Source organism: Pholis gunnellus (genome assembly GCF_910591455.1).
Source record: "Pholis gunnellus genome assembly, chromosome: 1".
Lineage (NCBI taxonomy): Eukaryota > Metazoa > Chordata > Actinopteri > Perciformes > Pholidae > Pholis > Pholis gunnellus.
In genome coordinates this window covers 13,880,693-13,902,813 of record NC_136528.1, presented here as the reverse complement: position 1 = coordinate 13,902,813, position 22,121 = coordinate 13,880,693, and the positions used below count along the sequence as shown (strand labels likewise).

At 41.3% G+C, this 22,121-nt stretch overlaps 1 protein-coding gene across 1 annotated transcript in view; it reads left to right on the top strand.

Annotated features, from left to right (window-relative positions):
* insyn1 (inhibitory synaptic factor 1) overlaps nt 1-21,864 on the top strand; it is a gene marked incomplete at both ends in the record, with an annotated part of 41,002 nt that extends 19,138 nt beyond the window's left edge. The window contains one exon of the mRNA XM_079164131.1: nt 21,025-21,864. Within this exon, the coding sequence (XP_079020257.1) occupies nt 21,025-21,864 (840 nt within the window). The remainder of the gene's footprint in view (nt 1-21,024) is intronic.
* Nucleotides 21,865-22,121: the final 257 nt, after the last annotated feature.

Here is a 22,121-nt window from a genome sequence, read left to right as displayed (position 1 = left end):
GCTTGTCAGCGTGGAGTGGAAAGGGATGGTGTGCATGGCATTTACATTGAAATGGTTATGCAAGCCAACATGAAGAGACTACCGCTATAGGATTATCCCACCGCCTTGAAGTCTTTTGGTGCAGTGGTTATGCCTAAACACTTAATTCACAAGGTGAAACTTGACATGAATTAATAATGGATGTCTTCCCCTTTTAAGGGTTGGACAGTAAAAACTCGACAAGCTGAGAAGTTGAATAACAGCCAAGGACTAAAACAAACATTTCGACACAACATCAGTGATCAAAGGATTCACAAGGAAGGTAATGAAGCCTAGAGTGTGGTTTATCAAGATCGCCACTCTTGACGGGGTTAGAAAATCTAAATTGAAGTGCTCCTGAGGTGTGTTGAGCAAGTTGGGGTTTTCTTTTCTTCTTCAATGCCATCTCGTTTTGGAGCCAGCATCTACAGAATAAAAGAACTGCATCCTAAGGGACTGCAATAATGAATTCAACATCCAGGTATGGTGCTCAATGCTTGACCAAATACTGTTTGGATACCATGAATTACAGATTACTTTTAGTTGCATTCATTTATTTTCATATAGATTGAATTTATGTCTGGATTAAAAGACTTGGGTTCAGTGTGATGGAGCCAATGGTGATTCAATTCATCTCTGGAGCACTATTACTGAAGCTGATGATGTCTTAACACAGTTCATAAGTCTGAATATGTGAGTCAAATAACTCATTGCTTTGGCACGGTAATAGCTTTACAACCTTAATCGTAGGGATGAGAAGGTTTCATAAGCATTCATGATCTTCAAATTAGCGCTGTTCTGTATTAGTATAATTTTCTATTGTTAGCTGAGAGTAGACCTACATTTGAGGAGCTGCAGATTCATTAAGTTCTCAAATGTATTAGATAGGAAAAGGTGTATAAGGCATAATCTAGTCATAACAATAGTCATTGCTTTCCTCTTTTTCATTTAAAAAATAAATAAATAAGAAAGTCTCCAATTGTAACTGTCCATTTTACCACCTCAAATTACAAAAATGTATTGGTTTGCGCTGGTGATATCAAGCAACCATGTTAGATAGCAGAGGCTCTTGATTGGTGTCAACAGTCCAAGTAGAGATGCACCTGTTGCAATTTTCTTGGCCGAATACAATTTTTTAAAAGTCTGACCTGCGAAATTCCGATTTGTGCCATTTACAAGTTTCTTTCTAAGAACTCTAATTGACAGCAAGTTGCCAGACAGACTTTTTTTTAACCACCATTCTAGAACTGTCCTGAAAAAAATAAATTCCGGCCATCCCGAAGTCAGTGTAAACTGTCAAAAATTCAAAATGTTATCCTTTTACTTTGTTATTATCGCCTCCTTCATCTTTATTTGAATAGGCTACTTGCTTTGATAAAAACAATCTTGGCATTAGTTTTAATTATATATTTGAATATAGAATATTCAATTGTTAGTTTAGTAGGTGATAATTCCTTCTCTAATATGTTTTTTTTTATATTTTTTTATATATTTTATATTGCTTTTAAAAACATCTCCTTATAACGACTGCATTTATTACAATTTCTCACAACATCATGGTTCAGGTTTAAATGATTACTCTGTTAAGGTTACAGAAAGAAACCCATGTTAATGGGCCGTAGGAAATGGGAAACAAACAGCGCTCTCCCATATTTAAAGTTCAATATTTTTTTGAGCCATTCATCCACCCCGACCTCCTCCCTCCAAGGACTTTGTCGCTCAATAATACCTCCAATCTCTACAACCTTTGTCATTTGAATGTAAACATATATTGTTTAGGGGTATTTGCCTGAGGTAAATGCCTCATTCTGTAGTTTTTCTTAAGAGAGCAGTTCTGCATCTCAGGCTTACTGGAAAAGCAATGGTAGATGGGCTAACATTTGTATAGCTTCTTTACAGTCTTCCAACCACGCAATGAGGGTTAAAGGTTCAAACTCTTTGGATTTGCTGTTCGTCTTGAAATTGTCATGACTGCTGTGACTATCTCATATGCTTGCACTATATAGAGCTAAGAACAAAGTTCAAGAGATATTATGACGTCATGTGAAAGTCATGCTTAGACAAAGTAGAGCCAGTGCCACAACAGCAGCGCCCCAGATTAAGAAGAATGACCAAGTCCTCATAAAGGATTGGATAGTGCAGAAATGAAAGAGTGGAAATAGAAGACTGTGTCACATTCACAAGCCCTGAAAAAGGGAGGGGTTGACAGTAAACCCTGTAAATCCATTTGGTTTTTCAGACATGGAAGGAGAACGGAACTGACAATAGCTTGAGGGGCCAGTGCTCCACGGAGTGAATACCAGAGCGGAGGAGAGAAAAAATAAATAAAGAATGTGTCACCTAGTGGGAGGAGGCACCGAGGCAGGATCTGTCAGAACTCTGCTGCTGTCTGCAGATTAGATCTGGGGCTATTTAAAGAGGGAGCGCACGCCAAAGCCCCCGACGCCAGTGTCCACACTACATCCGCCGCCTCTCTGACAATCATTGGCAGCCATCACCTTGTGACAAAAAAAATAAAATAAACATGAAGCACAAATGATGGCTACAAAGTGGGCGGGGAGGTAGTGACTGACCTGATCACGTTGCATGTTATCTGCATCCGTGTGCATTCACCGCATTAAAAGCCAAGGTCACGCGAGAGGGAACATGTCTGATGATGGCAGAGGTGCAGTCAGAGCTGCGGTAGACATTTTTAAGTGTTATTGGTAGCCTATAAATAAAACTCTCAAACCCTGAGGTTAGACCTACAAGCTGCCATCAGAATAATCACGGTTTCCCATCAGGATCAAAATAGTATGAGCCAGCCTCGCATTCAACCTGATTTGGCGTGTGCTGTATATGTATCTGTTGCGTGTGTATGACAGTGTGTTTTTATTTGAGAGGGAAAAAAGAGCCAGTGATGGATGCATGTTTGCGTGGGTGCATGGGTATCTGCCAGAAGATGAGATTGGTTATGTGTACAGGAGTGTGTGTGTGTGTGTGTGTGTATATATACTGTAGTTTTGTGGGTGCCTATTGTGGGTGTGTATTCTAGCGTGAATGCACGTCACGAGTGTGTTCTATGTCCTCCCACAGTAGATTGATTAGATAGAACGCTGTTGGCGAGGCCCCACTCTGTGTTTGGTCACATCACTCTGACTGTTGATGTTTCTTTTCACAAATAAAGCAACATTAGCCCAGTCATGTATGCTTCCCAAACATGAGCCAAGGATGATGAAGCTTTGTGCACAACCAAACTGCAAGGCCCCATTTACCCCGTGATACCTTCTCCCTTCCCTGCTCCCTTGCGCTCTTGCCCTCCTGTCTCGCTCTCTTCCTCCAGGCTGCAGCAGACTGACTCTCCGCAACAGACTGAGTCATTCTCAGCCAGTCAGTTATCTCTCCATCCAGCTCTTAGATTTCACCACCCCTTTTGTTGTCATCAATCAAAGCTCAGTTGCCAAAGAGAAAGGGAGAAACCCTGAAAGGTGTCAAAACAGCAGGCTAACTAAGGACTTTTCGCTTGTACGTTGCCGCCACATCCACGCACGGACACAGAGTGCATGGATTATTAATGCGGCCCCTTTTCAAATGTTTCCAGGAACCGAACGGTGTGTGAAAAGCGTGGGGCTTGCGTCAGAAGGTGCCTTGGCAAACACCAGTAATTGCATCATGGAGACTTGCAAACAGACACTACGTTAAGTTTGGAGGAAGCGATTTGCTGGCAAGCCGAGCATATAGGGGAGAGGGTCACAGAGAAACGCAGGTGAAGACAAAGAAGCGAGGGAAGCTCAGTCGCACAGATCCTCAAAAATGTTCCCCACAGATGGCTCGACAAAGCGACCATACTATAACGCTACCTGCTAATTACATGCTGTGCCTGACTTCACACTTTCTCTTCCCTACCAATGCCAACTTTATTGAAAAGATGAATATGCTTTACATGGAACTATACATCTCCATTGTTCACTCCTTCCAATTTGTGTCAACAGCACAGTACAATGGGCCCACTGTTTATGGACTGGCAATTTAAAGCGTGAAAGCAAGAGATGAGAAAAATTGCCTCTCCTGTCCTTCACCTTCACAGTACATTGCTTATTTGTCTGTGGTAATTGGCTCTTTTAATGTTGCTGGAGAATGCAGGTACAGAACCCCACTGTGTTATGCGTTTTCTAACAAGACAGCAGAGCAGAATGAAGCAGACGGGAGGAAATCTGATGGATGGATGATTTGTGTTACAATGGACTACATTCTCGGTCAGCCACCACGGACTTGCCATTTACATCTAGATTCATCCATTCTAGAGTTGCACACATTTTCCTGTCACTGGGCAGACATTTGACACCTGGCTTTAGTTAAATGCATATTAACTGAGTCAACCGTGACATCTTTTTAATGATTATGCATACTGAAGTAGGAGACAGTTATCTTTTGGTATGCCTTCATTTGGACAACCATAACCCCATAGAGTGGAGGCAAGAACTATCAGAAACTAGAAAGTATTAGAGTGGTTAACCCCCCGAACAGACACCACTGGCCTGTAAGGTGTCGCAAAACGCACTTTGTTCAAACAAAAAAAAGCAGCGATGAATGCAGGCAATCAGCTCTATGTCGTAACATAAGACTCATCATAAAATCTTGCCAACATTTTTTTTAACTTACCAAGGTGGTTTCCCGCTTAGCAGCGATTGAGTTGTGGAAAGCTCCAGCAGTGTGTGCACTGGTAGTTTTGTTAGCTGTTAGCCAAACACACCTTATTAAACTATTATCCCCTCATTGTGGGCGTAGAGTAGCAGATTGGGGGGGGTGGGCAGTCAGCTGTGTTATTAGCGGCCCCTACCGGCCAGGGGCTGGTTAAGACTAGTGAGTGAGGAGTCAGCAGGCCGTATGCAGCCATACCTGAGTATCCAACATATTACGTAGTTTGCTGCAGCAAAATGTGAGATTAGCTGTGGACAGACCCAGGGGTGCACACTCACTCACACGTTACAAATCTCATGAGCTTCCTGGCAAAGATAATGAGTCCAGAAAGTACCAGAAAATATTAAGGCTGCACTGAAATATAGCTAGACCTAGCTGACAGAATTCTTTTTCTCTCACTTTGGTGAGATTTGTTTACCATGCTTCTCTTGCCGGAAGGGCTTATGTGAGTGAGGTAGCGCTTCTCCACACACCACCATGTTTCCCTGCCAACTCTGCAACCTATAATTATCAATACACACACACACACACACACACACACACACACACACACACAAACATTTGAACACAAATCAAGAGAATTGTTGGGAGGAAAATATGCTGGGGTATTGCTCTGAGAGGCACATATATGTGTTCTCTGCATATTTCAGGCAAGTAATCAATATGTTTTTGAGTGACTAATATTTCAATATGTAATTAAAGGAGCTGATCCATGCACATTGACTAATTGTTCTCACTATGAGATGGCTGATGAAATCCATCCAAAAAAAGAGAGGGAAAGAGAGAGGCAGTCGCAGCTTCTTAATAGGGAGCCGTGCCAGCACATCTGGATTTTTGATGACTCATTTCACATTCAAAGGCTGTATTTTATTTTGGAATTTTGTTAAAGTTCACTCTTGCTGTGAGAGGATAAAACCTTGGATTGAGCATAAATGGAAAGAGGATATGTTAAACGAACAAATAAAGATGGGAGAATGTGTGTTTCGATGCAGAAGAACATCTATTAGTGAGGCAGTATTTCGCGGTCCTTGCTTGCTTAGCTGTAATTACATGTGACATTTTAGCACTGCAATCAAAGTAGTTCAGTGCTCTGAGGGTTCTTATAGCATTCAAAATACAGTCACTGTGGACCTTATCAAAATGCAGCAAATGCCCGACTCGCTTGCAAGTGCACGCTCTGTGGTAAGGCTCTCAATATCATTCCCTCACTGGGAAATGCTTGTTCAATAACATAATACCAATGATCTGAATTCAGCCCACTCCCCTCAGAGATGAGACACTAGCTGCTTTATTGATAAATCTGATAGCCCACTCGGATTAGATCACGCCTAGTACCCTCACCACCGGCCCCCATCAGTCAAGTCCTTACCTCACACTTAGGGGCTTCATTCTATTTCAGAGCTCATCTTACTAACTCTAACATAGCCAAGCTGAAAATAAGCAAATAGTTATGATAATGACAAAGAAGGTCATTGGCGGCCTAACTATCTCTGCAAGGTCTGGCAAGGAGCCGGCCGACTGTTCATTTCTATTGTTAGCCACGGCAGACTGTTAGGAAGATGTTATCCACACATTACGGAGAGATGTGTTGACATCTGTCACCCCTAATGATTGATTGCCTGGAGGAGATTCTTCAGTTTGCTATAATTTGGTTGCCTGTTTTACAAGATGCAATGTGTGGGTGGGAGGACATGAGCGCGGTCTATAAATAGAAAAGGCTGGTGATGGTGAGGGAGTGATGGAAGCAGGTATGTGTAGCAGCCAGATGGTGCCTTGTGGGGAATGTCTCCCAGTGATTTTGTTTGCAAATAGGTCTCTGTAAAGTCACCGGCTCCTCTACTCCAACTTGCATGGCGTTATAGGCAAAGCTTTAGGAACTGCCATATCTGATAAAGGTGCTGCCGACTCAAAGATGTCCCGCCGCTTGCTGGGGAGAAAGTGAAAGTGACGCACTGTGACAGGTTTTGTCACTCTCTGAGGCGACCGCCCTACAGATTGTCACAGATAGAAATGGCAGATCCCTGGAAGCAATGACAAATTGTTCGGAGGATAAAGAAGTTGGAGAGCGAGTCATGCCAATAGTTGTGGCTTACTCCAGCACGGTGGTGGGGAAGGAGGAGAGTGCGCCATCACTCAAGACCGTTTGTGAAGGTGTCATGACCCCTCACAGATAGAAGTAACTGCGGATCGGTAAGCTGTCTGCAATATATAAAGAGCTGATCATTAAGCAACCTGCAAAACATTCAAGATTAAACTTATCTTAACTTTAGAATGCATTCTAAAGTAATAGGATTTTGGGATAGGATTGTATAATGTATATAATTTTCTTGAAAAGCTCCTCCAAGGTTTATGTGAAGATGTGAGCACTTATTACACCTATTTTGTCCCAACAATTGCAGAGGTTGCAGAAAATGTATCAAAAACAACAGGTTTAGGTTGTCTGATGTCATATAAATGTTAAACTGAAAGGCTTTGTTGTCCAAATGTATGCAACCAAGAAATAATCTTCCCTTCATGAGATTCTATCTTAATGATTTCTACATTACTGTTAGAGCATGGTTACAGTACATATGTATGCTCCCTAAAAGTCCACAATACGAGTCATCGGTCACGCAAACCCTTTAGTTAACGCGCATTTTTTGCATATAAAGAGCAGTTCAGGACTTATAACTAAACTATAACAAATACGCACACCTTTACTGTCTCTGTGTGGAAGTAAATGATGATGTAAACAATGGCATTAAAATGTGGGTCTCACAGGTGAAACCTGAGATTCAGGAAGTGCTGTTACAGGAGTTTAGTGTACTGGTGCTGGTTTTAAGTGCCGACTCGGAACATCATGATTTCCGAGGATAGCCCGCTAACGTGCAAATGAACACTTCTATTATTAGAAAATATAGAAGTCAAGATTATTTTTTATGTCATCAAGAGAGCAATCCTTGATCTGCTCCACTGGGTGAGTGCGAGTACAACATTGTGAACACTGTAACAGACGCCAGGGTGATTTCACGGAGATATGGGCACATTTTCTGGTTCGTAACTGCAAGCACCTCACCAGATAAAGCTCATTTGGGTGTAAAAGCTCAAACAAACATTGTACGACTACGCAAATTCAATCTCCCAATTATTTTTTAATAGAGAAGCTACAAGTTTTTTTTTTTTTATCTCTAGAATTCTTCACTACTTCTGGCTTTTTTTGCTCTCCCATCTGTAGTTTAGGAGAGATAAATATATGTGTAAAATCGTAGGATTAATGATTTGTTTTATTTCTTTAAAGATCACAAACAGTTTTTATTTACTGATAGAAGTGTGTCTTAGTGAGGCACAATTAGTTTTTTGTTTTTGGAATTGTTTTTAAAGTTGAGTGCAACTTAAGAAGTCACCAATGCCTTGGGATAACGCGTCGCTGTAAATGGGACCCCATCATAGCATATCAGTTACCGTAAGGTGAGATGGATTGCTTATTATACACGGCTCACTCCGCCAGACGGTGAGTCATAGTCACAGGCCCGAGGGTGAAAACGCTTTGTTGATGAGAGGTCAGAGGAGACTTGTTCAAGCTAACAGCGTGGCCATGAGTGCTTAGTGCAACAACAGTGTGAAAAGAGTCATCTAAGAATAAACATTAACCATCAAACCTTGGGGAGAGCTGATGACCTATGACAGACACCAGGTACCAGTCCTGTTACCTAATTGCAAGAATAGGCCTCTGTAGGCTTGTGATCACCACATCCTTAAATAGGGGATTACTGGATCGCAGAGTTTGCTGTGACAAAGAGATAACAGGTCAGTGTCACCATCAGTAAAAGATCGAGGTGACGTGCTTGCATGAAGTGTTTTTCTTAGTACAAACTGAATAAGTAACAGCTGAGAAATGAACTGAATGTATTATGCAACCACGCTGCTGAGCAGATGTGACTAAGCGTGTATTATTTCAAGATTGCGAAACTATCTGTCCTTAGAAATCTGTTTCTACCTGTATATACTGTAAGGTAACGTACAGCATATATTCCTCTCCCGACATGGTTTGGTTCACAAGGAATGATGCTGCTGCAAACACTGGGGAAACCTTTGTCTGAAAGCTCAAAGCAGAAACAAAGATGATGAAGCAGAAATTGAATAGCTCTAGATAAATTGTTGAGGCCCAACACCGCCGCCCCCATGAGCAGCAAAGAGAAGGTTAAAATACAAATAAATTGCATTTTTTTTCTTCGTGCCTCAATGTTTTCTTTTTTAGCAGGGTAGATCCAGCTATATTTGGTGGGTAATGATATATGGCTTCACACAATAAAAGAAAATGGGAGCACACTCCCATTAAGATAAGCGCTGCAGGCCAAGGAAACCTAGAAATGCCAGTGGCATATTGATTGCATGCCCTGTATTAATAGTAGGGTTAGCTGCTGCTGTCTGAGTGCAGACATTTCATCCAAAGTGTCCAAACAATGAAAACTAACCCCAAGTTCTAACAAAAAAAAAAGTGCTGAAAAGCTGAAAAGGCAGTTGTAGACCGAGTTGTAGTCGATGGTTGATATTTGTGTTGTTTTATTGTGTTTGATGTGATTATTTTAGCTCACCTAACAGTGTAGATTGGTGCTCTAACATTCGTTTTTTTTTCTTTAAAAAATGCTTTGCATCAAGGGTTGGTGGTTCCTTGGTTATCATGTGTGTTTCATGTTTTGTTGTAATTGATAATAAATGCGTCAGAATAAAACAACCATAATTTCTCGACACAGGACAGACTGTTAGTAAGTGGGTATTACGGGAGATGGTGTGGTACTTTGACACGGCTTCATTGTAACTCACTTTAACGGGCTGGGCTTAACGGTAGATGTGAGTCTGTGTAACAGCAGGGTTTTGTAGGGTATCATGAAAATCCACAAGCAGCCAGCAATGAGTATCTTGTGGCAGGTGCAATGATTGGAAATTAGCATTGATTATCAATCAATAATCACATATATATTCCTAGGTGCCAGCTAATTAGCATCATCAACTATAAGAATGCTAATACCCGAGTGCAATAACAAAACATGCGCCTGAGCTCAATGCACGATGATGAGCTTTCCTTTCTGGTATGGGCAGGAACAGTTCATTGGTGCAGGATTCCACTTACACATACTTTCTGTTGTTGGCATGCTGTTGATGGATGGGTCTTACTTCATGTAGGTATTCTGTTTGTGAACAAGCACAACAGCTAAACTGTAAACCAGTGCAGTTGTTAAAAAGTTACAGCCAGGCGCAGCAGATTCATGGCTGACGTTTGAATAAAAGGAGGGACGTGCTTATATAATTCATGCAAACAGCTTGAAACATGATTGCATATAGAGCAGAGCTGCAGACGTGGCCTGAATGTTCAATAGCTCCGGTAACGCGTCATGGCGTGTATATGACTCTGCTTCATTTCTAGCTGCCTCCAAATTATTAGGTAATTCTACGTATTCATTCACTGCCCACTACACAGTATGAGTTTATACACGTGTACATATGTTGATACATATTGCAGAGACTGTTCTCACTAGGAAGCCAACAGCATTGGTTGTTCAAATACTTAAAACAAACTGCATGTTTTCAGGACAAGTGACCTTTAGAGGTCTCCATAGAGAAGGTAGAAGTAGTCTGAAGTTGTTTTAACTTCACTAAAAGTTTTTGGAGGGAGTTTGGGGAGGATTGTTGACAAAGTACATGACATTCAGACTACATTTTACATCCCATCTCCTTAGGTTTTTCAAGATAACAAACTCCTTATCCTACAGTTTGGGAAATTCAAGTTTTAACATTTGTATTAACATTTATTGTAGGATTTTTCAGAGCCAGCCATTCACAAGCTTTTATTATCCTCAGCGTGTTTACTATAGTATTTAACACCCCTTGCTGTTACCACGGAAACCATGTGTCGCTAAATTAACCAGGACAGAAATCTTAAGGATTTCAACTTTACCCAAGATGTTCAACGGTGGCCGTGACAGATCGAAAAGCATTATACATTTTTTAAACGGTCATATTGAACGTTTTAGAGGGCACTAGAAAAGGTATGATCCATTTGGTTGAGAAGGATGACTTTGTTCCATTGATGCCTTTTGAAAACCTAAATTGATTTTGTAATTTGACTTTGTAATAACTGACTCGAAGTTTTAACTATTTTAAAACACCTTTCAGCTTGCGGCACTCCTGTACAACTTAGCAATGGTTGCTCAAGACAAACAGTGACAGTTTGGACAGTTAACAGTGGGAAGCCGACACTGAACTCCACACAAATTATGTCAATAGAGAAACCCATTTGTAATGTGACGAACACATAGAGCAACAAAACACCCTCTTCTATTACTTCCTTAGAACTGGTGTGTCTAAGTGTGACTTGCTGACATAGGTGATAGCAATCACAATAACTGTAAAGAGTCTGGCAGCTGTCATGGATGTTTCCGGAGTTATTAACACTAACTTACACTACACAGTTGTCCAGTTTTGCACATCCAAACATCTGATCTGCCTCTCCTTTTGTCTTAACCACCAACAGAGCGGATAAATCAAACTGCATAATCTTGTAGGGAAAAAAAGTACTATGATAAAAAAGTGTAAGCCTTCAGGGTGGTTTTTTTCTTTTTTTAATCTCTGTGTGTTATTCTAGATTTTTGGGGGAGTGTAAATCCATTTACACCCTTGGAATTGTGAAATAACACCCATTGGTGCAGCATGGAAACTGTCATTAGGCAATATCATCCGTCCCCAGCCTGAGAGGATAGACAGTGATAGGAGCCATGACAGGAATTTGGAAAGAAAGATGTTTAATTACTAAATGGGGGCAGGTGATAGCTTTTGCATGGCAACACTAGACATTGATAATTTCTCACGCAACCATAAATAGAACACTCCGTCTTGTTGGCTGAAGAGAGTGGATACTGCAAAATATTTTTGCTGAGTGGGGGGTTTGCAGTTCCATCCTCACCTATGATGAAGACATTGATGACTGTGTGTGACTGTATATGAGTAATAATGTGACTGATGTTGAAAAGAAATGTTTGTAGTAAGCTCTATTTTTCAAAGATATGAATAAGGTTCTTCACAGATACAAAAGTGGAACAAAGCTGACAATGAGATTCTAAAAAAGCTGCGCAAGTTAAATATGAAAATAAATTTGGATGAAGATGATTTTCTTGCCAGTCTTTTGCCTGCTGCCTCCCTACACTCTTACCCTACAGCCATCTTTCATCTTTTTCATGTTCCTTCTTTGAATAATGTATAATGACTGTTTGAAGTCGTAACCATAGATGGACGCTTGTGTGTTTCAAGTAGACCAATATATGGGCATAAATAAAGTACATAAATATTTGAGTGCCTTTTCACAGTTACCTGTGCCAGAGACCCATTTTCTGCATTTAAAGAACTCAATGAAGCCTAAACGGTGGACTTTAAGTTGGCATTTCCTAACCAAATCTATAGAAGCTGTTCACAGAAAGTGATTAACAACTGAGACAAAAGCCTCCAAGTGCACTGAACTTTCTCTTCAGTTTCTCATATTTTCTTTCGATACTGACCAAAATCTTGCCGATACTACCACTGCTTTTATAGGTCTTCATACATACCCCACACTACACAGAGAGTATCATTAGTCACCAGCACAAAATTGAGATGATGGATTTGTATTACCTTCCGACCATTCGGAGCGCTCAAAGGTGCCAACTGCTCATCAGGATATAATCTAAAATGCTCTTTCACACAGTTGCCCGAGGACACTTTAGCATAACGACTGAAAAAGCCAGAGATCAGACCACTGATCTTCCAATAAGTGGTCGACTTGCTCTACCTCCTGAGCCACAGGCACCCCACAATAGCCATGTAGCTATGTAACTGTACTATCAATGTATCTATAATTTTCTCAGGGTAGACTTGTATCTTTTTTTTTTTTTCTCAAGGTAGACTTGTGTCTTTTTTTTTTTTCTCTCTAGGTGGACTTGTATCTTTTTTTGCTCTGGGTAGACTTGTATCTTTTTTTTCTCTGGGTAGACTTGTATCTTTTTTTTTCTCTGGGTAGACTTGCTGCTTATCTGCTTACTGATTTGGCCTGTAGACAAACTGGCAGTGTGAAGTTTCATGGTGAGGGATTTACTGCTGGATTGGGCTGAGCCGGTTCCTGTGGTGTTGCATTCTCCCGTGCTGGAGAGATTCTCCCCCCTTTTTCTGGAATAGGTCAACTACGTTGACCATCCAACCGACCACACACACACACACAAATACAGGCACACATTTGCCACATTCTGACGAACTGTAATCACTTTAGACCTTCACTGGCCTCCTACAGAAAGACACCGTGTTGTTAATGAAAACTCTACAGAGTCATTAAAATGAGTCAGTGTGGCCTGGCTGCGCTCACACGCACACCTTTTTTCCTGGCATGTGACCAGCGTGACCTGACAGTACTCAGGCTTAATCCAAGCGCTATCTCAGGGAAGCAGACATACTGAGGAGCCCTGTAGCGTGGCACTACCATCTTTCTCTGGTCATTACCAGTGCTAGGCCTCTCAACACGGATAGAGGCAATGAAGGAGAACCTCAATAAATGATCGGCGTGCTATGCCAGCACCAACGCATGCTGCATCTGCTGCCTCCCTGTTGCTGGACTGCAGAGTTCCCATGTTGCTCCCTCACAGATTGTACAACCCATAACCTCTCCAGCACAATAGCATAAATCTTCCAAATTTGCCATACAGCAGGTGGATGAGTTCTCCCAGTCTGATGACCTAAATTTGGCTAAGGAAGTGGTTGAATCTCCAGACCTCAAGGACTGCAGAAGCCCACCTCTCATGAAGCCCCAAAGGGATAAATGAGGCCCATTATGCGGTAGAGTTTGTAATGATGCTTTTGATTAGTGAGTTGTCAGGAGGTATTGGGCCTGCGCTCATCACAGCGTTGTTTAGCACTTTAAGGCCTCCATAAAGATGAGGGTTTTTTTGTTGAGAAAAGATGAAAAAGTAGGGGCCATGTGCCTAATGAAGTCTCAGGCTTAGAGCCCCTCTCATGACAGGATAATTACACCAAATGCTTCAAGCGAACACTTCAAAGGACACTTCATCCCTGTGCCAACACCATGCAACACAACTCACCAATCAAGATAGCCTGACCTAAATCAGGTCCCTGTGGCTCGTCTGTAATATCTCCCACCCACAGACCCACTGGACCTTTGCAGACTCAACTGCAATACAATCACAGCCACACTCAATGTAATTGAGGAGAACAATTTGCATACAGGAATTTGTCTTTCTGACGCTGCTGAAGAAACATTGACAAATGGCATTTTGAAGCACAGTGGTCAAAATGTGCAGGTACGTTATAGTGATAGACCAAACACAATTTATTTTCATTTGTACATGGCTATGAAACACTTCTTGTGGTTAAGTGTGTTGATTGCTCTGTCTTAAGGTCCTGTTGAAATCACAGACGTTACAATGGATTTCAGTGAAGTTCTGCATGAAGAAAGAAAGCATCAAAATATCTATAAAAATGTCTTAAAGACTCCTGGAACATAATGAATTACTCTGCTGTCCACCCATAGGCTCAATATGTTTCTAAACTCTCTTTTTTCTATAACAAAATATGTCTTAATACTCTGCATCCGTCTCAATCTTTGTACATGGCCTTGTTGAGATTATAAGCAGGCATGTTCAACGGGCAGTGCGAGCCAGTCAGAGCGCCCGCCTCCTGCTTCACAAAGCTGCCCTGAGCTTTCATGTAATGTGGCCACAGCTTTTCAAGCCAACAGTGCTGTGCACATATTGCACCGCTCTGCATGTTGTTCACACACTGCTGGGTAATATTAAGTATGTAACGAGAAATTCAAAATGCTCCCAAAGTGCTGTTTCATCCAATAGTGTATAAGATGTCTAGAGGAGATTGCACACATTTACGAGTCACTGGACAATTTTTCTAGTGAATCCAGTAAATACTTTCTTTCAGGGCAAGTCGGGATGATAAATTAGCTTCTGGGGGATAAGAAAAAAAACATATCACCACATTGTGAGTGGCTTGCATGGTCCCCTCTTCACGTCTTGAGGGGAATTAAATTGAGAGGAAGTAAGCATGGGGTAAGGAGTGAGAAGAAACTGCATAACTGCAGGAGCTAAATGCATTAAAACAATGTTTGCGAACGTGTTTACTTAAGAAGCCAGCATGCAAGGCTATTTTGATAATTGCTGAGACTTCCTAACGGGCATAAACCACTTCCAGCACTTCCAGTGCTGGAAGTGCTGCACAGGGGCATGCTGGAAATGTATTGTGACATGTTGAGAGAGAATTAACACCGAGATGTGTTTGAATAGCTCCACTGAACACATTTTTTGACTTTCCCATGAAAAAAAAGGCAAAGCCATGCTAGACATTGGATGCTGCATAATTAACTAACAAGCACTGCAAACTTCTCTCAGTCTACTCTAAAAATGAGTCCCAGAAGAACGGGTGGCACAGGAACAGATGGAGAGAGGCCACTTGAACACAGCGTAATGAAGCGATCCACAGAAAATTCACTCATATGGCGTGCATTTCAAATGAACCCAGTGAGGGTGTTATGTCTCTTTTATTTTGGTAACCCACACCTGATGTCTTTTTTACATATGTTCAAAGTGCAAACTGTGCAGATGCCATATTTCACAGTTGTTTTTATTTGCTGATAAATACTAGAATATGTAAGATGGGAAAAATGTGGACAACCTTATATTATGATCATTAGAAACATGTCAAAGAATCTGTTTACTAGACAGCTAACAAAAATCTTTTCAAACAGAAAGCCATCAATGCACATCAAAACAACCAGATCAACGGAGTGATGAGAACATGTGGTAAATTTCCCCTCCTTATCAGAGGCATTTCCTCTGATTTTGACCTCATTCCGTAAACATTGAGCGGTAGTAGTGGAATAAGTTATTCCAGCACTTAGTATATTTTCAATTAGCATTGACAGAAGACAGGGGCTCACTTGGGGGAGAGAAACGGGTACCTACTCACGATAAATAAATCCTGATACCAGGTGGAACACATTATTAGAGAGAAGGACTCTTGTAATGATAGTGGACACTGACAGTATGGAATCTATTTCTCAAATCACACCTCCGCCTGAGAAGAGGATCTTCTGAGATTTTCTACATTACTGGCCACATCACTCTGTGTAAGATTACCCTCGTCTGTCTGTTCCATCATCGTACCTTTCTGTAACAGACAAGGCTCCAAGTGCCCTCTTTCACTCTGGCCCTCAAATACCCAGCCCAATCATCTCAGACAGGTGTTGATGTACAGTAATAAACCCTCGCCTGATGCTGCCTCTCTTAAAGCACCTCAGAGAGCTCTGAAAGGACTTGCTGTTGATCAGGTGCAGTGACCAATTGACTCGTGGCTGCTGGCTGATAGTGTGCAGTGAAAAAGAAAAAGAAATACAAATACCACTCATTGCTCTGTATGGACTGTATAAACTAGATCAGAAGTGCTTGTTGGCTGGGCAATCCAGCTTTTATAGTGGATAAACCGGATTCTAAAACATTATTGAAAAAGAAAAAAAAAACGTGTTTATTGCTTTAATTTGCAAGCTTATAACTCACACACAGAATCTTGGATATTGTAGATATTCATCATCATAGTTTTTAGTAGCTGCCACTAAACACCACTTACAGTAAAGAAAGTTCGTTAAGTTGTCAGCGGATGCATTGAGAGAAAATTAAAGACTAAAGATAAACTCAAATCCCCAGCACTTATATCCACTGTTATACTTTACACTTCTGCTTAACTGTGTTGCAAATGGAGTCTTTTCAGTCACAAGGATGTGCCATCACTGCATCATAAACTTTGTTGAGTGGTAGAGCCATAAAGTCTGCAGGGGATACACAGCCCAACTCCAGAAGTTTATCACAGCTTCAAGCTGCATATCTTGAATTTTAAGGAAACAAAAAGTCAAAAATACTTTCCTATGTCGACTGTTACCTAGTATTTAACCAATAATGGTCGGGCCGACCAAAGGATAATCTCAATATAATATAAAACTTTCTTCGCTGATGTACAGTGTATGGTGTGCATATGATACTCTGTAAAAAAAAAAATCAGATTTAAGTCACATTACTTTTGCAGTCAAATTTTGCCTCATAACGCGTTTTCTATTTTAAACATATGCGCATTATTAATCACTGCTTCCTGATGTGTTCATTCATCCTTTGTGCTAAAGCAATCTGCTCCTCTAATTCACTCCATAGCTCCTTCATCACACATTCTCTGACTGGAAGAAAAAGCAGGGACCAGTGTTCATTGTTGCTGCGAAGAGCATGTGCTGCATTGTGACCTAGAAAGATTCGGCAGAACCCTTCAATCAGAGACACTTATCAAGCTAAATGAGCCTACGTACCGCAGGCAGGGGTCAGGCTAACCAGTGGGGGAAGCGGACGCAGGTTACTTTTGACGCTTGGGAATACATTTAAAATGGTCAGAAAAAAAAGAGGGCCATGATCCATTGCAGAGAAACAATAGCAACATCTTACCATTCCTAACCATCCCTTTAAAGTTTTCGGCCTCCTCTGGTCCTGAGAGACTTCTTACAAAAACAACTCCATGAGTAAAAAGACGTAAGAAGTAATTCAAGGATAAGAGGATTCATACAGCCCAATTCCCTCCGGGCAGTCTGCCAATGGAGAAGCACGGTCCAGGTACTTATGACGTTTACGATGCCACAACTGGCAGATCTGCAGAGAAGCTCATTGACATATGAGCCAATGCAATTCATGTAGACGTACGTATACAGTCCAGATATAAATGCATGTGATGTGACTTAACAACATAAAATATCTCAAGAAAAAGGATTCAAGAGCTGTGTAAAATGCAGTAGTGACTCCCAGTGAGGAGAATAGCAGCATCTAGTCGTCACTTAAATGTACAGCTGGTAATGTAAGTTGGCGTTTTTATTTTTACTTTTAATTCAATGATTCAGTGAGCAAATTTAATATCACAATTTAAATCATCTTGAGGTATTTGTAGAAGCTCATCAAGCTCATGGATGTCAGTTGCCGTGTTTGCAGTGGAGAGCTTCTGAGATTTTGGTGAGCACATTATCAGTGTGTCTTTGTATTAACATTCTGAGACTCTTCATTCATCTTGAACAGTTGTGCGACTTTGAGTCGTCTATATAGAACTGTACTCATTTGTAGTCAAAAGAGGCAGGAAGGAGCAAACACTGCAAATAATTACAGAGGCACAAATAAAAAAAGGATTATGTTCCACCAATCAAAAACTACACTCTCTCTGCTATTCAACTGTAATTATGTCGCAAACTCATATGTGTAGGTTTCTAAAACAACTTTTGCAGAGTGTAAACCCTCTAACCCCTAACGGGACCCAATTTGGTCCTAGAGGGGGGGCGACAGTGTACACATGTAGTACAAAGTACTTCTGAGAACGCATAAAAGTGTTTTTTATGACATATCATATACCCAAATAACGAAGAAATTCTGATAAAATGGACCATGTAAGCTATTTTAATCACTCAAAAACATATATACATAAAGTACTACAACATACTACACGTACTACCACAATTTCACCTATTTTTCGCCAGGAGATGGCGAGCTATGTTCTCTGTTACCAATACCAGCCAAAAACTAAGGCACTTTCACAGACAAACCTCATATCAAAGAGCACGAGGACTCGACACTGAATCCAACAATGTCTTCCAAATGATTGTCCTTCAAACCATTAAAAAGTTACAATTCATCTAACACAGCCAAACAACTGAAATAATTGAAAAGCTTCGCACCTTGAGATGGTTTTCTGGATGAAAATTGCCCCCCAAAAAAAATGTATCCTTGCAGCCATGTGCTCATGGTCTGTCTCCTCCATTCTGTGAAAAAACTGAGTCTCTATGAGCATCTATGAAGAAGGGGTAATCTTTTCAGTTTTGGCCAATGGGTTTGACCCTTGGGGGCGAGCCTCATGTTTTTGTATTTTTATAGGCTTAAAATTATGTCAATCAACTCAAAGAACGTACCATTAGACGTGTCAGACTCCTCCGGATTCAAATCGTTTTCGTATGCGCAAATCGGCCAATCACAGGCTCTGTAAGGTTCAATTGTAGTCTGTAGAACTGGAACTCAGACGAGGGTGACCCATGTTTTACAGGTTTATAGAGGGCCCAGGCTCTCAAAATGATGCCAAACTGCTGTATTAGATAGATTGAACTATTAAACTATTGTTTTAGTGATAAAACAAGTGAAATATATAGTTATATAGTATATAAAATTAGCATGGGAGACCTGGAGCAGCTGCATCCAAAATGAGAATTTGGAATGATCTCGGCCGAACTTTCCGTACAAAAGCCTCTATTTTTCTATTGTGCTTTCACTTTATCAAAGTAAAAACAATATGTAGAGACTACTGACATGTTGTACTATGATTGTGGAGTTTTTTAGGCTTACTGTTGCATTATTTCAAACACAAATCAACAATAAAGGTGCTTTTTTCCCCAGGCAAACTTGAAAATGTGATATTTTAGCTGTGTGTTATCTTCATTCAGCATCAACCAGTAACATATACATTGATATGTACACATCTTAACAAAGCTCACATTTATTTTGTTGTGTTATTATGCCATTTAAATAATTCAAACAGACCTTGTAGTTAGAGAGAAAAGCTCTTTTCAGTATGGGTATGACATTTTTGAGCAGAGGCCTCTAAAGAGGCTTAGGGGTTAAATAGTTGGGCTTGTTTGCTGAATGGTTTGGGGAAATGTATGATTAACAAGCTGCATGGACGGTGAATGATTTCGTTTTACAAAATAATGTTGTGCAAAGCAGAACATGCTGATTAAAAGGTGCAAAAATGTCAAGTATAGAGGGCCTGGATTTTTGGTGTTGTCAGCAAACCAGTGCGCTTTCAGCTGAAGTGCTTTCTATTCTACTCACCTGCTGTGGCCGCTGATGGCAGAAGCACTGAGGTTAATTTTGAGTTAACAGTGAATTAAAGGCTTTTACGGGATACATTTCTATGCAGCAGGTGACATTGAGTTTATTGTGTTTGACATGAACATTACAATAGCACTAGAATCAAAATACACATCAATGTACAAGCATGAGAAGCACTGGGTTAAGTGTTTGTGCCGTATAGGTATAAGTGTGTGTTCATCTTATTCATCCTGGTAGCTGCAGTGCAACATCAATGAACCATCCACTGGACTGAAGATGTACTGCTTTCACCGCTCATCTGAGAGGCTTCTTCAGTTCTTCTCTCTCTCAGAGCTGAAGAAGCCTCTTTGATGAGTAACGACACGTCTTCACTGCTAAAACCTCCTTCTAGTGGATATCAAATTTTTTTCCTGATGTAGCATAAAGCTAATCTACAACACCTGTCCACGGAAGGCCTTGGCGGAAATAAAAACAATATTAAAACCATGAACAAACAATTAAGGATTTATGGATGAAAAGTAGTGTAATGGCAAGCTGTAAAGGCAAGCACAGATCTATTAGCAGCTGTGAATACATCTTAGCTTTTGTTAAACCTGCCTGTGGGGGGGAAATCAGTGGGATGTCAAGCATCTGGAAATTGCGTGTAATGTAGTATCCGGTAAGCTGTCACAGAGATTTATATTGAAGTGAGTTTCACATTATTACTTTTGGTTTCCATCACGCTTTTGTCAACTTTTGTCATTAGAGTGAGTCTATTTACATACTACATGTATGAAAAGTAAGATCAGCTTGAATTTTGCATTTGCTTCTTCTGAAAGAACCAACATATGAGTAATATTGAACCCCATGTGAACATTAAAGGAGCCCTGGGGAGGTTTCTTGTAAACAAAACACATTGTGTGTATACTTGAGTTCTAACAAACATGTCGAGTGCATTTCCTTCCTCATAAGACATTTGCAAAGCCATTTTTTTTTTCAAAAAAGTATCTTAAAGCCTGCATGTTAACCAGCTCACAGTCTTCTTCTTTCAAACCTCTGTGGGAGCATTGCTGCATTTCTTGCGGTGTGACTGCCACCTGTTGATCAGTGAAATAGTGTGACACCATTGTGAGGGCTGCATATCACATCCCTTTTGTATATGCACGAGTCAAAACGGGGAACCTGTAGGCAAAGCAGTGGCGGTGCAAAGAGCCACACACCTGGAAGATAAATGGCTGTACAAAATGTATTTAGATATTTCAGTCGAGACCAAAGTGGTGCACCACCTCATCAACAGACCGGCAATGCCATCTATAGAGCCACGCCGCTAAAAATAAACATAAAGAGACATCTCTGGATCTGAAATGAAATCTCTGTCTGGCCTAAAATATGTTTCTCTACAATGTCTCATCAGTGCCCTTTTCTATTGCAGGTGGTGGGTCAGATCGATAAACTTACGTCCGACTTTGACTTTGACCTGGAGCCGGATGACTGGACGGTGGCCACAGCCAGCAGCACGTCTAGCAGTGAGCGAGGTTTGGGAGAGGCCTTCAGGCTGGACTTCCTCAATGCAGATGTGCTCTCTGATAGCTGGGAGTTCTGCAGCTACCTGGAGGCTGCTGGCGGCGCCGCCCGTATACCTGGTGAGCAACCGGGAGATCTGCGAGCGGAGCTGGGGTGCGGGACCATCCCCACCCAGACGCAGAGCCCCACCCCACCCCCCTCCACTGCCTCGGTCTACTCCCAGATGAACGGCGGGCTGCCCATCCCCAATGGGCCCCGCATTATTACTCCAGATTCATCCAGCGAGGAGGCCAGCAGCTCCACGCACAGCCACAAGACTTCTCGTACCTCGGGCACAAGAGAAAGAGTCCGCTTCAGTGACAAAATTCTTTACCACGCATTGTGCTGTGATGATGACGAGGAGGAGGAGGAGGAGGAGGAGGAGGAGGAGCAAGAGGAATTACAGGACGACAAGAGTGGCTGTGCTACACCAGATAGCGATTGTGAAGTCGGTCTCCCGTCAAGCTCAGTAACCCCCAAACGTTCTTCCTCTGAGCACTCACTCCTCCATAACTGTCTGGACCCCTCCTATGTCTCCTCGCCAATGAAGGGGACGAAGGGAGCTCACACACTACCCAGGAAAGGTCTCCTAAACTCCGGCTGCCGCAAAAAACTGTTACGAAATAGCAGCACACAAACTGTCTCTGACAAGAGCACCCAAACTGTACTGCCCTATATTCCAACCAAACAGAAAACAAAGGACCACTGAGAAAGCTCTAAGTTTATCATAAATCTCATGAAGAGGACTGTGCATTATTTAATATTAAATACATAGCTCATAGATTAATACACAAATAAATAAATTACTAAATAAATAAATGATATATGGGAAATCACTCGACTACCTAAAGTTATTCTGAGGCTCAGGGAAAACACGTAAAAGCAGATCATTAAGATGAAACTTTCTGGCGGACCAAAAGGTTAGTGCCTGTTCTAATGTTGAAAGATACACTGAATAGATTCCCT